The 17433-nt window shown below is 40.3% G+C and overlaps 2 protein-coding genes across 5 annotated transcripts in view; both read left to right on the forward strand.

The window, feature by feature from the left end:
• The window catches only part of farp2 (FERM, RhoGEF and pleckstrin domain protein 2), a 28125-nt gene extending 24211 nt beyond the window's left edge, over positions 1-3914 (forward strand). For 3 of the 4 annotated variants that reach the window (XM_083969912.1, XM_083969911.1, XM_083969914.1), the window contains exons 25-27: positions 729-836; positions 1969-2120; positions 2254-3914. In XM_083969912.1, the coding sequence (XP_083826038.1) occupies positions 729-836; positions 1969-2120; positions 2254-2347 (354 nt within the window). In that variant the 3' untranslated portion in view covers positions 2348-3914. Of the gene's footprint in view, positions 1-161; positions 302-728; positions 837-1968; positions 2121-2253 lie in introns of all 4 variants that reach the window. The other variant, XM_083969913.1, reaches the window with a different exon arrangement.
• Positions 3915-8914: 5000 nt separating this feature from the next.
• boka (BCL2 family apoptosis regulator BOK a) lies at positions 8915-17156 on the forward strand. The gene is made up of 4 exons (XM_083970822.1): positions 8915-9226; positions 10683-10811; positions 13756-13919; positions 16208-17156. The coding sequence occupies exons 1-4, from the start codon at positions 9013-9015 to the stop codon at positions 16331-16333; spliced, it is 633 nt and encodes a 210-aa protein (XP_083826948.1). The 5' UTR covers positions 8915-9012; the 3' UTR covers positions 16334-17156.
• The last annotated feature ends 277 nt before the right edge of the window (positions 17157-17433 follow it).

Consider the following 17433-nt stretch of genomic DNA (forward strand, 5'->3'; position numbering starts at 1 on the left):
TTTCTGTTGTTATTTCTCTGACACTTAACATTTTCACTTCACTTCACAGAGCTGGAAGGATTTCCTAACTGGTTCACTTTTCCTTTTCCTTCCTTTCAAAGCTAACACGCTAACACTTTTCTCTGCACCCTCTCTTCCTTCTTGTCTCCTCGCCCTCTCAGTCTTCTGCTCTCCGGCCGTCTCCCCAGAGCTTCCTCCTCGCTATCTCCTCGGTCAAGGCCAAAGACCAAACACCATCACACATGTTTGCTGGTACCGAAACCAGAACCTCTCTCTCACTGATTACCTGCGCATGAATCAGGTACTAGAGACACAGGCCACATAAGAATAAAAAAAAAGTCCTTACAAGATAATACAAAATATTAGTATGTATGAGACCTCTATTTACAACTGTAAACCACTGTGCTGAAGGAATACATTATACATACATACATTATTTTTTGCACTGGTTTTGATAAAAAATTGCTTCAGCAAAGTTATTTGTTAAAAACAGGTTCAGGGCAAGAAACGTAAACATGCAGACTGGCCGTTGTAAACAGTGACACAACACGCTGTTGATCCTGAAGTTAAAACTTCACACACACAAACACGTTACATAATTTCATGTAATGAGTGAGATATACCACAAGATGTCACTGGCACACAGCCACCGATCACTGACTGTTGTTTCAGCCACATCGGTCCCATGAAGTTCTCCCTGTCTGACCTGTGTGTCGTCTGCTCTGCAGAACCAGCTCTCAGGTTACCTCCTGAGGAAGTTCAAGAACAGCAACGGGTGGCAGAAACTCTGGGTCGTTTTCACCAACTTCTGCCTGTTCTTCTACAAGACTCATCAGGTGAGTGTTGACGTGCTGATTCCGGCTAAGAGCACAAAGCCAGTAAAAACATGTAACTGTTTCCAGTGGAAAAGCGAGTCCTGTTCCACTGGTTAAAAAAAAACCCCGCAAAGACCGGCTAACATCAGACTGTTGTCGGCAGGGGAAAAGGGTTCACTGAGCATTCACTCCCAGGTCAGTGAGTGCAGGAAGCAGACGGCACCTGGGTGAACCCGCTCATTTTCAGCCCTTCTCTGCTCTAACGGGCGCTCACTGGTGAAAGTGTGAGCTGCAGTCCAGACATTAGTTTTAAAAGCTCACAATAACCCATCAGAGGAGTGTGTATATGTGTGTCAGTCAGAACAGAAAGACAAATTCAACTGGGGAAAGCTTTTATTTATTAGCAGGTTTACTCAAGTTTAAAGGGATAGTTCAACATTTTGGCAAATTCGCCTTTTGTCATAATCCCCATAGTCATAGGAGTAGGTTCATTACCTTTAATTATCGGTGCATGTTGTTTTGAGATCTGCGGGGCTCAGCGAATACAATGGAGCTGAACAGTACAGGTCCCCGGTCCCTCATCAAACTGATCAAATTCACAATCCAACAACTCCAAGTTGTGACCTGCACATTCACTTCACTATCTTTGCGAATTTGCCAAAATGTTGAACTATCCCTTTAAAAAAAAACAAATGACAACAATTCATAGCCACTGATTTAGGTGGAAAAGGCCTAACGTTAAGAAATTCCAGGGCAGGGAACACAAAGAACACACACATGCATGAATACAATTGATGAAATGATGTAGGAATATATCAACTAGTCAAAAAAAAGTTAGTACTATTAAAGAGGTACAAAACTAAATTATAAGAGGAGGTAGTTATCAAGTAAAGCGCATAAAGATTGCATACAATACAACTACAGCTCAAAAAAATTACATTAATGGTAATTAAAAAAATGATTTCCCTGGATATTGCATTTGTTGTTTTAGTGCTTGGCTGTGTGATTTAGGAGTCCCGTAACACCTATATATGGTTAATCAAATTGTGCATAGAACTGAATTACTAGAATATCAACAATGTTCACTGCACTCAAAATATTATTAAAAGAAAATATGTAACTAAGATGTGGGTGGGGTTGTTGTTGTTTACAGGACGACTTCCCGCTGGCCAGTCTCCCTCTGCTCGGCTACACAGTCAGCACGCCCGAGGAGTCCGACAGCATTCACAAGGAGTACGTCTTCAAACTGCAGTTCAAGTCCCATGTTTACTTCTTCCGGGCAGAGAGCGAGTACACCTTTGAGAGGTACGAGCACATTAACTTGTATATAATTTATTCCATGACTTCCCAGAGCACTGTCACACACTGGACGTGGTAATTCAGTAATAGTTTTAAACTGCAGCCTGCTGACATGACACCGCACACTGTCTCCTCACAGATGGATGGAGGTGATCAAGAGTGCAGCCAGCACCACGGGTCGGATGAGCCTGCTCATACCTAAAGGAGGTCCTATGGAGATAAATGGAAAGTAACTCAAACGGCGTGTGTCTGGAGGCTGGGCCTCCGGGACAGCAGACAAACTCCACTCAGTCTCCTCAGAGTCGGAGTCCGTTTACAGTGGAATGAACATGAGGACATTAACCAGTGGGGACTGAAAGATACTGTCAGATTTGAAGTGTTAACATTTCTCTAATGCTCTGTGCATTGTTCTTGATTAATGATGTAAATGATAACATTTGCTCCAGTATACGGGATATAATGAAAGGGAGATGTGTACGTTATGATCGCTTCTTTTTCTTTTCTTTTTTTTGCATGTGTAGCATTCTTCACACAGATTGATATCACAGGGAAAACTGTTCAACGGGACCAAAATCAACACGGACGGCGAAGGTTCAGGCTTTTTGAAGGACTTTTCATGACAAGTGAAGCTTTGTTGGGTACAGCACAGTGCTACGGGAAAACGGGTGAAACAGAATGTGGAAAAATGAAGGAACAGGACAGTACGTGCTCTCTTCATTGTTTTTGGAAGAAGCAGAAGGGGCTGAGTGTGTGAGAGAGGGAGGGAGGGAGGGACGGAGAGATGGAGGCGAGCAGGTAACTGAAACGTCGTCACAAGTTAAAGAGTATTGCCATTTAATTTTGGGAGACTCATGGGAAGTTTTGAGGAATTCATGCTGCTGTATGGACAAAGACGCACAATTTGGCATCAGATGTGTAACAAAGTGAATGTTTCACAGGGTTTTAGGCATCAACCTGGTGAAATATGGCTAGACAGTATTTATTACTAAGACTATGAGGCCAGTCCGGTTTGGAGGCTTTTTTTTTTTTTGGCCAGTTAACATGAGGATGTTTCAAGTGTTCAAAGGGGAGCTGCTCTGCTTGATACTCCTGATTAGTTAGACAGTGTTATTGCCAGTTTGGTGAAACCTTCTACTATAATAAGTGTAATCTTTTATCCTGTTATTGTTCATAGGGATAACAGCTCGAGGAAATACTGTGCAGTGGTGACTTTAGTGCTTACTCTGTGGGAAAGTTTCAGATTTTTCTTTTTAAAACAAACCAGAAGAACATATTTTTGAAGTCATTGTACTTGGTGATCATGTCTTTGTGTGTCAGACTGTTTAGATGAATGGAAGCTGACTTCTGGGAGACACCGGTGACACTTCCTGTCAGTTATTTAGTGCTCTACATGCAAACATGGTATTATTTTGGTATATATTTTTTATGGAGACTGGAACCTTTACTCTGTTTGTGTTTGTGTGTGTGTGTGTGTGTGTGTGTGTGTGCGTGCGCATGTGCGCGTGTGTGTGTGTGCAGAAAAAGCCAAGTGTGCAGTCTTAACCTGCTGTATACACACCTCCCTGCCTCTGGAGCTGGAACACACGGTGATGATAGAGGTCACCTCCCAACCATCTGACATCCTGTGTGTAAGTGTGTTTGTGTGTTTGTGAGAAACCAACTCTGTCGCACAGTTAACATTGAGTATGTTACTCCTATTTATTGTCTAGCATGTGATCAGGGCCGTGCTCCTGAATGCCCTCATGTAGTCTTCATGTTATTCCATTGAAAAGCTAACAAATAAAACATTGTTTCAAAGTTGGTGTCTTTTTGCGGACAGTTACTAGCTTCGTTACGTAGTGTGTGTTGCAGATTTATCAGAAATCATCTGGTCTACCAGCGTTTACATTTGAGGTGTCTACAGGTCATTAAACCCATTACTATAGAGCTTGTTTTGAATGGGCACTGCAAGCTGACTAGTTTCATTTAAATCTGTAACAGGCAGCGTTGGAGCCCACAGTCCTGCCACAGCTCCATTACACAGCCACAGCTTTGATGTGCAGGAAATAGCAACAAGTTGTTTTTTCAATCAGAGCATCAAATTGTTTACTTAAAGGGATAGTTCAACATTTTTGGCAAATTTGCCCATTGCCCTATAGTTTTAGTAGTAGGTACCTTTAATTGTTGGTGCAAGCTATTTTTAGAACGGCAGAGCAGAGCCGTAAACTGCCAGAGGCTAATGGGATTTCTTGGTTTCCCTCATCAAATACACAACCCAACAACTCCAAAACGCTTTCATGGACAAGTTGTGACCTGTACAATTACCACGCTATGAGATAATAACGAAACGTTACGAGAAGGAGTTGTTTTCGGGGCAAATGCAGAGACTGCTTGCCGAAAAACTGCCCCCGATGGGAATGCGCATCAGCGATTTTTTAAAATTAATTTACCTCGAAAACAACTCATAGCGACTATAGGGATTATGGCAATGGACCAATATGCCAAAATGTTGATCTATCCCTTTAACATCAACTAAAACCCTAACCCAAAAATGGTTTCCAAGGTGCATTACTTATTTCTATCAAATATTTTGCATCTTTATAAATATTTGCACATTAATTCACACAAAGATGTTTTTTTTTAATTGTATGTTTATTTGGAACAGACGGAATACATCTGCATGACGTCATTAGTGAAGATAAAAACAAATGATAATCCAGTTTTGTTTGTTTTGAGTGCAGAGAATGAGCAGCACCAGCCATCAGGGCATATGAGTCCAAAGAATGTACATTCTCGAATCGTGGGTCAGACTTTGTTTGTCCCTTGCAGATCCCACTCTCCTCTAATAACATAAACTTCGCAAGACTTACGCTAGAGTAGCATCAGTGGAAACACAGTTAAAACATAGACTTAATGTAGCTTTTCATTTCTAGTTATTTTATTTGATTCAATTTCTTCATCTATTTTCTTCCTGTCAACTTGCACTAACATCAGATAGACCAAATAAAACAAAACACTTTGCTGCATTGTTTACAGTTTCCTCTCAGGTAAAACCTACACTGAATGACATTCAGAATATTCATGTAAATGTTCCATAGCTGTCCTCGTCTTCCTTCATTAAAGACTAATAACGATGTCACATTGACAATGGCTGCCAAAGAACACAACAACTTGAGCCCCTCATATAAACCGCAGAGGTCAGAAGTTATTTATCACAGGAGAAAGTCCAGTCACAGATAACAAGGACGAACAAGGAAGAACCTGCCTATACTTTGTCCACCTCTGCCTGCTGATCACCTTATCTACCGGATATTGTTACCTTTCTTTAAATGTAATGGCGTAATGTGATCAAAGCATATCTGAGAGGCAATCCAGTTGTCATGTCACTGCTGGTAAAACCCTGTTGTAAACAAGGGCACATGTGACACACAGATGCAGTTTGATAAAATCCAGCTGCTGCGACTGACATGGTTTAACACAAATCTATCGGGAATAACACAACAGAAACAAAATGGCGTCTCAGGAGAGTAACACTGCACTCAGTGATTTTGAAGAAATGCGTGAAACCAACAGGCTGCTCCTCTGTAAGAACAGAGCCCTCTGCTTCATTCACAAACATCTCATCCAGAGGAAGGAGGCTCTGCAAGAAAAGGATGAGTGTTGCGACAGCAGTGGACACATCAGATGTGGGACATGGGGACAGATATCCATGAACAGATCCCCAACTGTGCAGGAGTCCCACTGTCAGGGCAAACAATCATCTCCACACAATAAAGGACAAAATCGCTGGAGTCACAGATGGAATGGACTGACAAAACTCATCAGCAGTGCATCCAAATCCATTGACAGTTACGTGCTGTAACGCAACTAGTTCTGGCTGGAGAGGGTCGTGATGGACGCAACTGAGTTGAAAAAGAAGTCAGAACAGAAGGAAACAAACTTTGAGCACAAGGCAGGATTGTGAGAATGAGGAGCGAAGACATGAAATCAGAAGCAATGGGTGCAGGTCAACAAGGAAGCCCTACAGGAGAGACTGAATGCCATCTCCAAGGAGGTGAAGATGGTGATGTCTGGAGCAAGGAAATAGAGACCTTTGACAGACCTATGATAATGCTACACACCTGGATAATGTTAAGATACGTTGAACTGGCTGTGATGAAGTGGTTTGCTTTGCTCTATCTGCTTGGAGAGAGGAGAGTTTTGCTGAAACTATATTGAGAAAACTTGACCAAACCAATAGTGTACCAAAACCTAAGCTGATCTGAGGGAAAGTGGGTTTTGTTTTGTTCTTTTTCAGTGATTAAGCTGTCAGTTAAGTTACATGTTACTTAAACAGGGATCTGCAATTCAGTTGAGCTCAGATAAACAAAGCAGGGCATTCCTCAGGCATGTTCAAACAGCATGGAGGTTGGGTGGGGTGGCTTCCCCTGTAATGCCAGTGTGGTTTTCTCTGCCAAAGAAATCAACTCAAACAGTTTTCTGTTAGGGAGTGGAGAGGGTGTGTCCGACACTGCTGTCTGCTGTCATGATGTTTTATTTCAAATGACCTGACTACATGTGTACATCATCACCTTTATCTAATTGCTTTTGACAATGAATAGTTTACAGCTAATCAACATCCACAACATGATATGATAGTTGCTTTCAGAGCTGACAGAACGCAGTGGTTTCAAATCGGTAAACACTGCCTGGTTAGTAGGCTATATCATACATACACTGTATCACACCGCATGGCCTAACTGACCTTTCGAAGCTGATTATATGATGTAATACGTGGGCGGACTTTGATTGACTCTGAGTGAGCCTGTCCATTTACGTATCCTGAGTCTGAATCATGAGTCCTCATCATGACATCCCTACCCACCCTAGTTAATGTGTGTTTAAATTAAGAGTAAATGTGTTTCAGTTAACCATGATTAAACCACAGTTAATGTATGTAAATCTGATCCCACCATCTAATCTTAGCAGAAAGACTGTAAACCGCAGAAATCAATTAGCCATGGTCCAAAAAAAAAACAGTGAATGTACCAGCATCAAATACTCCCAAGTTAATGTCTCACCTGTTTAAACTAAGCTAGCTCTTTCCCTGTGTCCAGTCTGGGCTAAAGTTAAGTTAAACTTTAATTGGTGGACTTAAGATAAATGAGCTGACACCTATGGAAATATATTGTATATAACATCTTTCAACCTACGTATATCAAGTAAAATTGTTGCCATATAAGGGGGCATATTATTATTACATATGAATGTCAATTGGATAGCCTATATGAAGACATCATTTTATAATGTATATTATATGCTCATCATAGAATTTATAAAAAAGATATACTATATAACAAATTTTATATGGCATTATATGTTGCAAACATACTTGTTAACACTATATTTAATTCAAGTTTATTAAAACAACATATAAATCATATGCCTATATGTTTTTCTAATTAATTTTAAATATACATGTCTGTCTTTTATATTAACATATACAATAGTCACCTATGTTAATGAGCTGATATTTTTTTACTTTATATTCCCATGTATTTCGTAAAGAAGGGTGTATGTAGCTATCTATCACGTGTCTGTGATGGAATGCTGAAATGACTGATGACAAATGACAGACTTGTATGTACAATAGTGTTTATTTCTGTGGGCCTAAGCTTTGCAAAGATAAATGACTGTCTAATGTCTGTCACTCACTCTGTCTAAGAGAATAACCCTGATGATGTCAGCAGGGTTATCTTCTTCATCAGCTCAGAGACTACAAGCCATGATAGAGCAGTGAGTCTGCGCTGGAACTGGAGGTGTGGAGTTTTGTGTTGTTGTTTTGTTTATGTTGGAGCCTGACCCACATAAGGTCTATAGGTCAGTATATCTGCTGCCTTGACTTTGACCTTCCTTTTTCTTTTAAATCTGTCTCCCCCATCTTTACCACCAATGTGTGACACTAAATTGTTAGAGTAACCCCTTCGAAGTTCAATTACAAAACATATCAGGTCTTTATACATTGTTAATATCATCTATTGAGTGTTTAGACTTATTGTGGAGCAGCATTTCACTTTCTATGGTGTCTACATCACAGTCTGCAATAACCACACCACTCATACAGTCAGGATGATTTAGACAAAAACAAGTAGGCCTACTTTATTTTGACAGCATCCTGTGTGTTTCCTGTTGGATAGAAGATAACTGAATGAGCTAGTTAGGATCGCTGGTGTTATTATCAATACACACATTTAATAAAGTCAGTTAGCCTACTAGTGTGTGTTATTCTAGTGAGTAGAGATGGGGCTGGAGGGGCGGGGCTTGGTTCGGTCTGCTTATCTCCGCCTTTGGACTCCACAATAAGTGCCCTTAGAAGGAAAGCCTGTCAGACTGTAAACTTGGGAGAAGTTTTTGCGCCTGGAGTGGCAGTAAATCCTCAGAGCGCAGACTAGAGGACAGCGATCAGACCCACTGGCCGGTGTCCGGCTAAGATGGAGCCCGTGAGGATGATCATGGTGTAAATATATTCCTCCTCAGGTAAGAGTCATGTCATTGCGTTTACCTTCTTTTTTTAAAGTGGTCCAGGCGCACTGACACTAACTTTTATTGAGCACACATGGGTTTTGTGGTATAGTGTGAAACTTTTCCTCGCCTTGATGCTGCCCTGTCTCTCCAGCCCGGGGTTTATATAACCTGCAGCTTCAGACAGTGGAATTGGACTTGCGTTTGCGTAGCACATCTTTATCCAGAGGCTATCAAAAGATGTCCACAAACTAATCCGCGTGTGTGTTATGCAGGATTATCTCCCTCTCTCTCTCTTACTGCTTCGAGAGGAAATCGAAAGAAGAAGGACGTGTGCCGGCCGGGGAGAAGTGTCCGCTGTGTGTGGCGCTGGAGGCGGGGAGGTGAGCAGCGCACTCCCGTGGCGGATGACAGGGGCATGGAGATGTTGCGCCGCTCCTCTGTGTTTGCGGCTGAAGTGTTCGACCGCTCGCCCACCGACAAGGAGTTGGTGTCCCAGGCCAAAGCGCTGTGCAGGGACTACATCCATTCCAGGCTGAACCGTGCTGGCATAGGCTGGTCTAATCCTGAGCACGGGCTGGCTGCATCAGGTGGGACACTGGGAGAGATCTCGACGGTTCTGCTGTGGCTGGGTGAGTCAATCAGATAATTCTCCTATAACTTAATAAATAATGATTTTAATGTTTTTAAAGGCAAATGAGTTTATTACTTTCTCAGACAGGTATATAAAGTTTATATTTCTACTCTTACTAAAACTATTAATGATTAATTATCTACTCTTACTAAAACTATTAATAATAACTACTGATAATATTATTGGTTTTTACTTAATTTGGATGTCAAGACATAACATGCCTTAAAGATTTTAAGTATTGAAGTTTTACATGCTAAAAAACATAGAGCAGTAGGCTTTATCTGTTTTTAGGTCAGAGCATTTTAACAATAAATGGAATGTGAAACTGTACTGAGCTGTTTTTAATGAATAGACAGGCCTACATATACATTATCTTATGTGTTAAGGCAACGGTTTGCATTCATAAACCCTGACAATGATCCTGTTAGTCTTTACATTTTTTTCATTCAGACATGTGTGGGCATACCTTGCATTTTCTGTGCACAACCTTGATAAGATTCCAGGGAATCCCCCGGAAAAAGAGACAAGGACATGGTTTCATTTCAGTGTTAGGCTACCTTCCTGTTTGGATGTCTGCCCACTATGAAAACTGATAGACAGCAAATGGCTCTCCCAGTGTGAGGTTTCACTTTACATTGGCTTGGCCTACCACACCTCTGGTTCTGCTGGTTATGAAGTTCACTGGAAACTCTGATCTAACTGAAAGGCTACTGTGGAAAGATGAAAGATTCAGGGACATGCCTGGAGGAGAGAAACTCATATTATCTTAGAAAATTAAATTAGAGGGTTGGTTAACATCTGTTATAAATAGTGAATCAATATCTGTAGGACTTTATTCATTATACGGTCTAATTAATTAGGGGAAAAATCTACAGCTTTTAGATTCAAAAGACTCAACATTACAGCTATTCACATTCTTGTTTGTTAGAGAAAAAGATAGATACCTGCCACTCTCATATCTGTACAGTAAATCAGTAGACGAAGCCACTTTGATTATTGTGGAGAAACAGTCTAAGAAACAGCTTACTAGGAGCAATATATAACAATATATGTTGAACCATTTGTTGGAAGATAACCAGCAGAGACTTCAGCCAGTTATTTGTATCTCTGAAGAGTCAAGCAACAGGCCACATCTACAACTAATTTGTAATCTAACTTGCCAAAATCAAAACACACGCTTTTAGATTAAAGATTAGACTTAATTTGTTTGCTAAAATTTACTGTAGCCACAAGTGACAATTATGTGTTATTCTTCCACTGTTAGGTAAGTGTTGAGCTAACCTGCTGACTGAGAAAATACCACAAGTGAAGTAGTAGAGTCACACTGTAAAGTCTGTTTGTTAACTTTTCAGTTTTCATTTGCAACAGAAATAATGTCACACCTGTGATATAATTATGGACCTCTGTGCATCGTAAGAAACACTGATAAACATACTTTATTTTGTTGTCACCAGGTAATGAGTTGGAATACCTTCGACCCAACGTTTACCGTAATGTAGCGCGGCAGCTAAACATCACGGTGGCTTCAGAGAGCGTGGTGTCTGATGCCTTCCTGGCTGTGGCAGCAGACATTTTCTCCACAGGTAGGTCCTGGTCAAAATGCAATCGTACTGTAAATCAAACCGTGCGTGCATAGGCCTGCACCATGGGAACTAACTTTAGTGCTTTGTTATCAGGTTTAGCTCAGACTGTGACAAACCTAGACTTGAAAATAAAGGAAGATGGTTGACCTTTTAGAGAAGTTCATCATTTAGTTGTCATTGGAAAGGAGGAACTCCAGAGCTTGAGGCCTTTACAATACAGATATTAAATGTTACTTCTCTTATTAATGCTTTTTCGTTGAACTAACATTTCCTCCTTAAAATAAACTAATTTCAGTCTGCTTTTTCCATGTAAACACTTGTAAAGTAAGCCGACCACAGGATTCTCCGGTTAGTGAGAGACATTTTGTTGCTGTCATTATCCCCTCCAGGAAAGGAAACCTAGAGGAAAATTCAGCCCATATTAGGTTAACATGTAGCTAGAGTGAGTGATTGTTACAGACAGATTGAACCCCACCCTAGGAGTTCTCTCATGTATCTCCACTGGCTTATTCCTCTGGGAATGTAACAAAGCAATCCACTGCAAGGTATTTAAGAGTCAGCTGTAAACTGAAGAAAATCAGATTAGTCTCATCCTGAGCAGAATTAGAAAAAACGTTGCCTACTTCAAATGTATTGCAATTAAAGGACATCAACCTTCACACAAACATACTTTTGTGGTTATGATGGTCTCTGCAGTGTTTATTTAGGGATTTACTGTACAGGGAAAAACAAACTGCAGAAAGACTTTAATTTCAGTTTACTGGTTTAAAATGCAGACCATGTAGATTTGCACATACAGTAAAGCTGATAGTCGAGACTTGTCACTGTGTGAAGAGGAAGTCATGGGCAGCAGTTGATTATGGCCACAAACGTGTCTAATGTGCACAAATGTAATGCTGCTTTCCACAATGCATTGATAAACTCCAGCTGCTGTGTTTCTGACAGCCTGTGTTGAACTGTGCAGCAGTGCAAGAACAGATGACTCTTTTTGAGCTTCAGTTGTTGACAAATTTGAATGGATCAATTTACTGTTGGAAACGTGAAAGTTGTTATTCGGTTTTCAGTTTTCAGTTCCCCTGTGCTCGACATTGCACTTCAGCATTTAGTTAGCCACAGGCTGGTGACCATGGTGGTGGTGTTGACCAAAAACAGACCTAAATCAATCAGTGTATGCAGGTTTTAAATGAATGAATGAAAATACAACACTGATCTTGAGGTTATTCCTATTAGTCAAGTCGTGGACACTGTAGTGGTCCATCTGACGGGACGTCGTATTGATACAGTTATATCCTAACCAACAAGAAAAGCGTGTGCTTCCCATCATAGAGCAGAAGCACCCCAATAGTCAAACTGAAGCACAAAATAGACATTGTCGGTCTGTGTACAGATTAGAACCAGTTGTGCTTGTGCCTGAGGTGGGACCCCGTTTAAGGCTGCACTGTGAAAGCACTGCATTGAGAGGGCATGAAGAGCACTGCTCAGCCTGCAACAACAGGCTGAACAGCAGCTTTGAAAGCAGCTTTGTAGTGTATGAGAAAATACTTGACGAAGCTGCTGGTGATGTCATTTGGGTTATCTTAGATATATTATTTCAAGGGAAAATTTACAAACTGAGAGTGTGGAGTTTGGCAGGAAGTTTCCAACAAAAGACATGGCTGAGTTGCATTTAGGGAAGTACATTTTTAGAGCCTGACCCATGCTGGAAACTAAAATAATTCAGAATATCCCAGTCTCTGCTGCATCACTTTCTACCATTCTTTTTTTTTTTTTTTTTTTTTCTCTCACATGGCTCCCAAAGGAGCCAAGTTTAATTTAGTCAGCTCCCATGTGGGATCTCCATGAAATCAGACATTTCTAAAGAAAATAAAAACAAAGCTGTTTTTGTCACTACGATTATTTTTCATGTCAACATCCGCACAATGAATTTCCTCATGACTTTCAGCGCAACGACAACTGGGAAATTAATTTGTTCAAACTGATTTACATAATGTGGGTATTTAACACCTTGTGTAACACAGTGTACATCTTATGTAATAACTGACCAAAGGTTTTATTTAAGTGGTTTTTACCTGCTGTAGGATATCTAATAAGACAGTAGTTGGGTCACAATTCTTACATTAAAGCTTTTTAATTTAGAATTCCTTCATACTTGACAATTAGTTGGCACAATTGGTTTAAACTTTTCAATCACTGTCAGACTTTTCACATCTATAAATATTGTCATATTTTGTGGTAATGCTTTTGTTCCATCTTTTATTCTTTGAGGCACTTTATACCAGAACATGGGTTTAAAAGTTCAGTCTCCTCTTAAGTCACCAGTTGTAGGACAGCAGTTTGTGCTGTGCATACTGCAAACCCAAGATTTCACCGTTAAAGAGAAACATGAGCGTTGCTTATGAGATTCTCAGAGTGAATCAGGCGACAGAGAGGATGGATGGAGCTGAGCCTCAGTTTGTATGTGTTGAACCTACAGTATATAAACCCTACAGAAATAGTCTGTAGCTTTGACTGTAAATGGCGTGGGATGCAGACAGTCTGACTCAACTTCAATTCGGTACAGTTTGTTATTTATATAGGGTCAAATCATAACCTGCATTATCTCAAGGCACTCTGAACAAAGTAGGAAAAATGCTCTGCTCACTAATCTGGAGAGGCGTATGGCTGACTGCTGCGCCCAGCCTTGTGTTTGGGTTTTCGTCTTTGTGGGACAGACAGGCATGCAGGCCTCGTGCCTGGCTGCTGCTGAGGTTTTATAATGTGTTCATCCATCTTTGAAGAGAGCTGCTGAGACAGACATTCGCTGCCCTAAAAAAACCTACTTCAGCTACGTACTCAGAAAACCTAAACATTTTTACAGATTGTGTTTGCAGGACATAAACAACTGTGGATAAAGCTTTGTGTAAAGATGCCTGTGTGTTTGTTCTAACAGCTGTGTCTTTGTCAGGTGTAACATGGGGCAAGGTGGTGTCTTTATACGCCGTGGCGGGGGCCTTGGCAGTGGACTGTGTACGCCACGGTCATCCAGCCATGGTCCATACCATCGTCGACTGCATGGGAGAGTTTGTCCGCAAGAGTCTGACCTCCTGGTTAAAAAGGAGAGGGGGCTGGGTAAGGAAAACTGTTACTCCTCTGATGTTTGTGTGGTGGCTCGAGTGTTATGTGAGTGTTGTTAAGGCCTCTAGTTGGAGTATAGGAAACGTGGCACTGATGGATCACAGAGCTGTGGCTCCTGTTTGTGCTGGCCCCTCTTCAATCAGCATGGATGAGTATCATAAATATTATACGAACTTGAAATCATGAAGTAACATACGTGAACCAATGCAGAGCACTATTTTAATTCATCTGAATACTACTGGCAGAACCTGAGGGCGACAGCTTCACTACTTTTTGTCTGATTTACTCATTTACAAGGTTTAAGGTAGTGAGCTGAAATTGTAAAATCTCTGGTGTTTGTGCTGGAAAACTTTTTAATAATAATTGATTAACAAAATAGCTGCCAGTTAATTTTATATCAATGAACTAACTGTCTAGTAATTTCATTAGCTGTTCATAAGACAGTCCCCTGACTCTACGGGTCTCTATCTGAGACACAGTCCCTGTGATATTATGCTGATAATCGATTAATATTATGGAAAATTATACAAACTCACAGCAGTAACGTGACACTGCACTGAATCAGGTTTAGATGTACACTGCAACGATGATTTCAGGAAACACTAGATTACTGTATGACGGTTGAAATGAACAGAAAACAACAAGTACTCACAAAATAATATAGAGCACCTCCCATGACAACTCAAAGTAAAGATTTGAAAAAGTCTGCAGCAATCAGACACATTAATTTGACATCCAAGAGAATGTGAAAGAAAACAAGAATGAATAAGAGCAAGTAATGTAATCATCGGAAAGGAGACAAAAAACAGTAAAAATAGAATAAATCAGTGAAATAATCATACAAAAGCAATACATTCTCACAGGTAGTGTTGGAAATGCTGCATTTAAAATTTAGAATAGTATTTATCGTGTTATTAATTTATTTTTCAGTGTTATATGGTTTGTAAAGTAAGAGGGACAAGCGAAAATAAGCTTTAGCTTCAGCCCACACCGAGTATTTAATTTAGCTCTCGTTACTTTATTGCTTGTAAATGGACCATTCATTAAAACGTCATTGATAGTTTCACTGTTTTAATTGCATCACCACGGCACTACAACCTATTACATTTGATTACTTTTAAATAAATACTCAATTAGTCTCTTGGTGCTCTGTAGAAATTTCACAAGTTAATGAAAACATGATGTTGAGTTAAGTCAGTGATGCCAAAAGAAGACGTTCCTGCTGGGCCAAAAGATACAAAGCAACAGAATGAATATCATATTCTACATATCAGAGTTTTTCTTAACTAAAAGATTACAGTAACTATGTGTTTTTATGTTTAAATTCTTGTTGATGCAGCTTTTGTTTTGTCATGCAGTCTGTCTAAATAATATGAATTTCTTTCTGGCTTTGTGAAATTCATGATATCAGCTATAATCAATGACAAATCTCTTTTTAAGGTTCAATATCTCAACACAGAATTGGAATTTGTTAAATGTAATCCGATGAGGAAAAGCACATCAACAACTGATGGCTTGAATCCAGCAAGTAACTTGGGGGGTTTGAAAAAAATGAAAAGCTTCCCGTAATGTGAATCAGATAAAGATAGGTGGTGCCTTCTGCAGATCCCTGTTTATGGGAAAAGCCTGTTTGATATAAATCCCTGCAGAAACAACAAAGCGAAACCCAGCCTACAAGAAGTAACAAGGCCTGGCAGCGTGCCTCTGTCTGTGCTCCGCTCTGCTCTGCTGGAGTGAGCACAACAGCTTAGCAAATGAACACTCGTGTACCCACAAACATGGCACCCGAGTCAGCTCTGTTTGGAAATAAGTGGAGTGTGACAGAATGAAGAGCAGTGCATTGTATAACTGACCTCGTAAGCACAAATGAGCTGTTTCTACCCCACAGCTGCAGCCTGAACTCAAGCAGTAATGTGTATACACTGGGAGGTGATGTCAGCATGGAAGAAACCTTTTGAACATTTTGTAATGTGAAGGATCACAAAGATCTGCAGAGTGTTCAGTGTCAGGACGCTAAACTGTGTTTCCTTTTTCTCTCAAAGCTGCAGTACATAATACAAGTGGACCGTTGGAATAAGCAGCTGAGATCGTAGTGTGAGCCTTGGCTTTGAGATAGCATATTTGTGGGAAGGTTGCACATAGTGTTACTGCGGATTCTTGACTGATCAGCAACATATGCTAGATTGATACCACAGTGAAACACACACTGTGGAACATTTGCTGCTTTGCATCAAAAAATCTGAGTTCATTTTGTCATCTCTTTGTCCTGTCTGCTGTTACAGGTGGATGTAACAAAATGCGTGGTGAATACTGATCCCAGCTTCCGCTCTCACTGGCTGGTGACTGCTGCCTGTGCCTTTGGACACTATGTGAAGGCCATTGTGTTATACCTCCTCCGAGAGAAGTGAAAGACAATGCCGCACGCTGGATTTCGGAGCAAGACTGACCAGCGCTGCACACCAGCAACACCACTCCACTGAAGCATCCACTGTTTGGATTATGTTTACACTCATTTGCACTGAGCCCTCACTGATGAACACCTCCTAAAGTCGTAGACAATGGATTTTTTTTCCTGCTTCCTCTGCCTCCCCATGGCTATTTATTATGAAAGGCTATACAAAATATTGGCACACATTTGATGTGAATGTATTAAATCACCTTTTGTTGACGTTCTTTGATTTCCCCCTTTCCACAAACAGCAGTGTTGAGCATTGAGATGCGTGTTTGGCTGCCTCTAGTGGTTGGAAATTGTAACTACTGTGAGGACATGGCCTGAAATCTGGATGGCATGCACAGGTCAACAGACTAATGGAAAATACAGCGTTTTTCTTCTAAGAGACTGTATGAAAATGATCAGGGGCATGATGCTCTGATTTCTCTCTTTGCTGAAGGGAGGGCAGAATGTCTCAATTCAGATTTATATGTTGCTTCAGTTTTATCAACAACAATCCTGTTTCTATTTCAGGGTTTCATTTTTCTCATCACCATAGCTAGTATCTAGCAGGACCAACAAACAGTTTTGATAACACATTTAGATATGGGTTCAATTTGTTTGCTTATTAATGCTTAAATAAGAGATAGAGAAGATTTTTTATTATTAACTAAAGTATTGCCTTGCTTTTAAAAAGATTTAGGCCCCCACCCCAGTCTCTAATGAGCCTTGACCTATACCATAAATGTATTTCCTCGCTACGTTCAATGCAACTCTTAGTCTCTGTATTCCTTTTTCATTGTGAGGCAGTGTGTTTATATTGCTGTACTGTGATTGCAAAAAATGCTAAGTTTCAGTATGTTTTCTTTGAGTTAGAGCACTTTGATAACAATTCAGTTTATGAGTAGAGTTTATTCCATGAATAATTTCACTTTTATATGGCACGTAGGAATAGGTGACAAAGCAAATGTTTGTGTCATATGCAACTGTAAATATTAATGTTAATAAATGGTTCTTACAGCTATCATTTGAGTCTGCAATTTCAAATATACAACTATATACTGTTTACAAATGAAT

The sequence above is a fragment of the Trachurus trachurus genome (assembly GCF_905171665.1).
Source record: "Trachurus trachurus genome assembly, chromosome: 4".
NCBI classification, from domain to species: domain Eukaryota; kingdom Metazoa; phylum Chordata; class Actinopteri; order Carangiformes; family Carangidae; genus Trachurus; species Trachurus trachurus.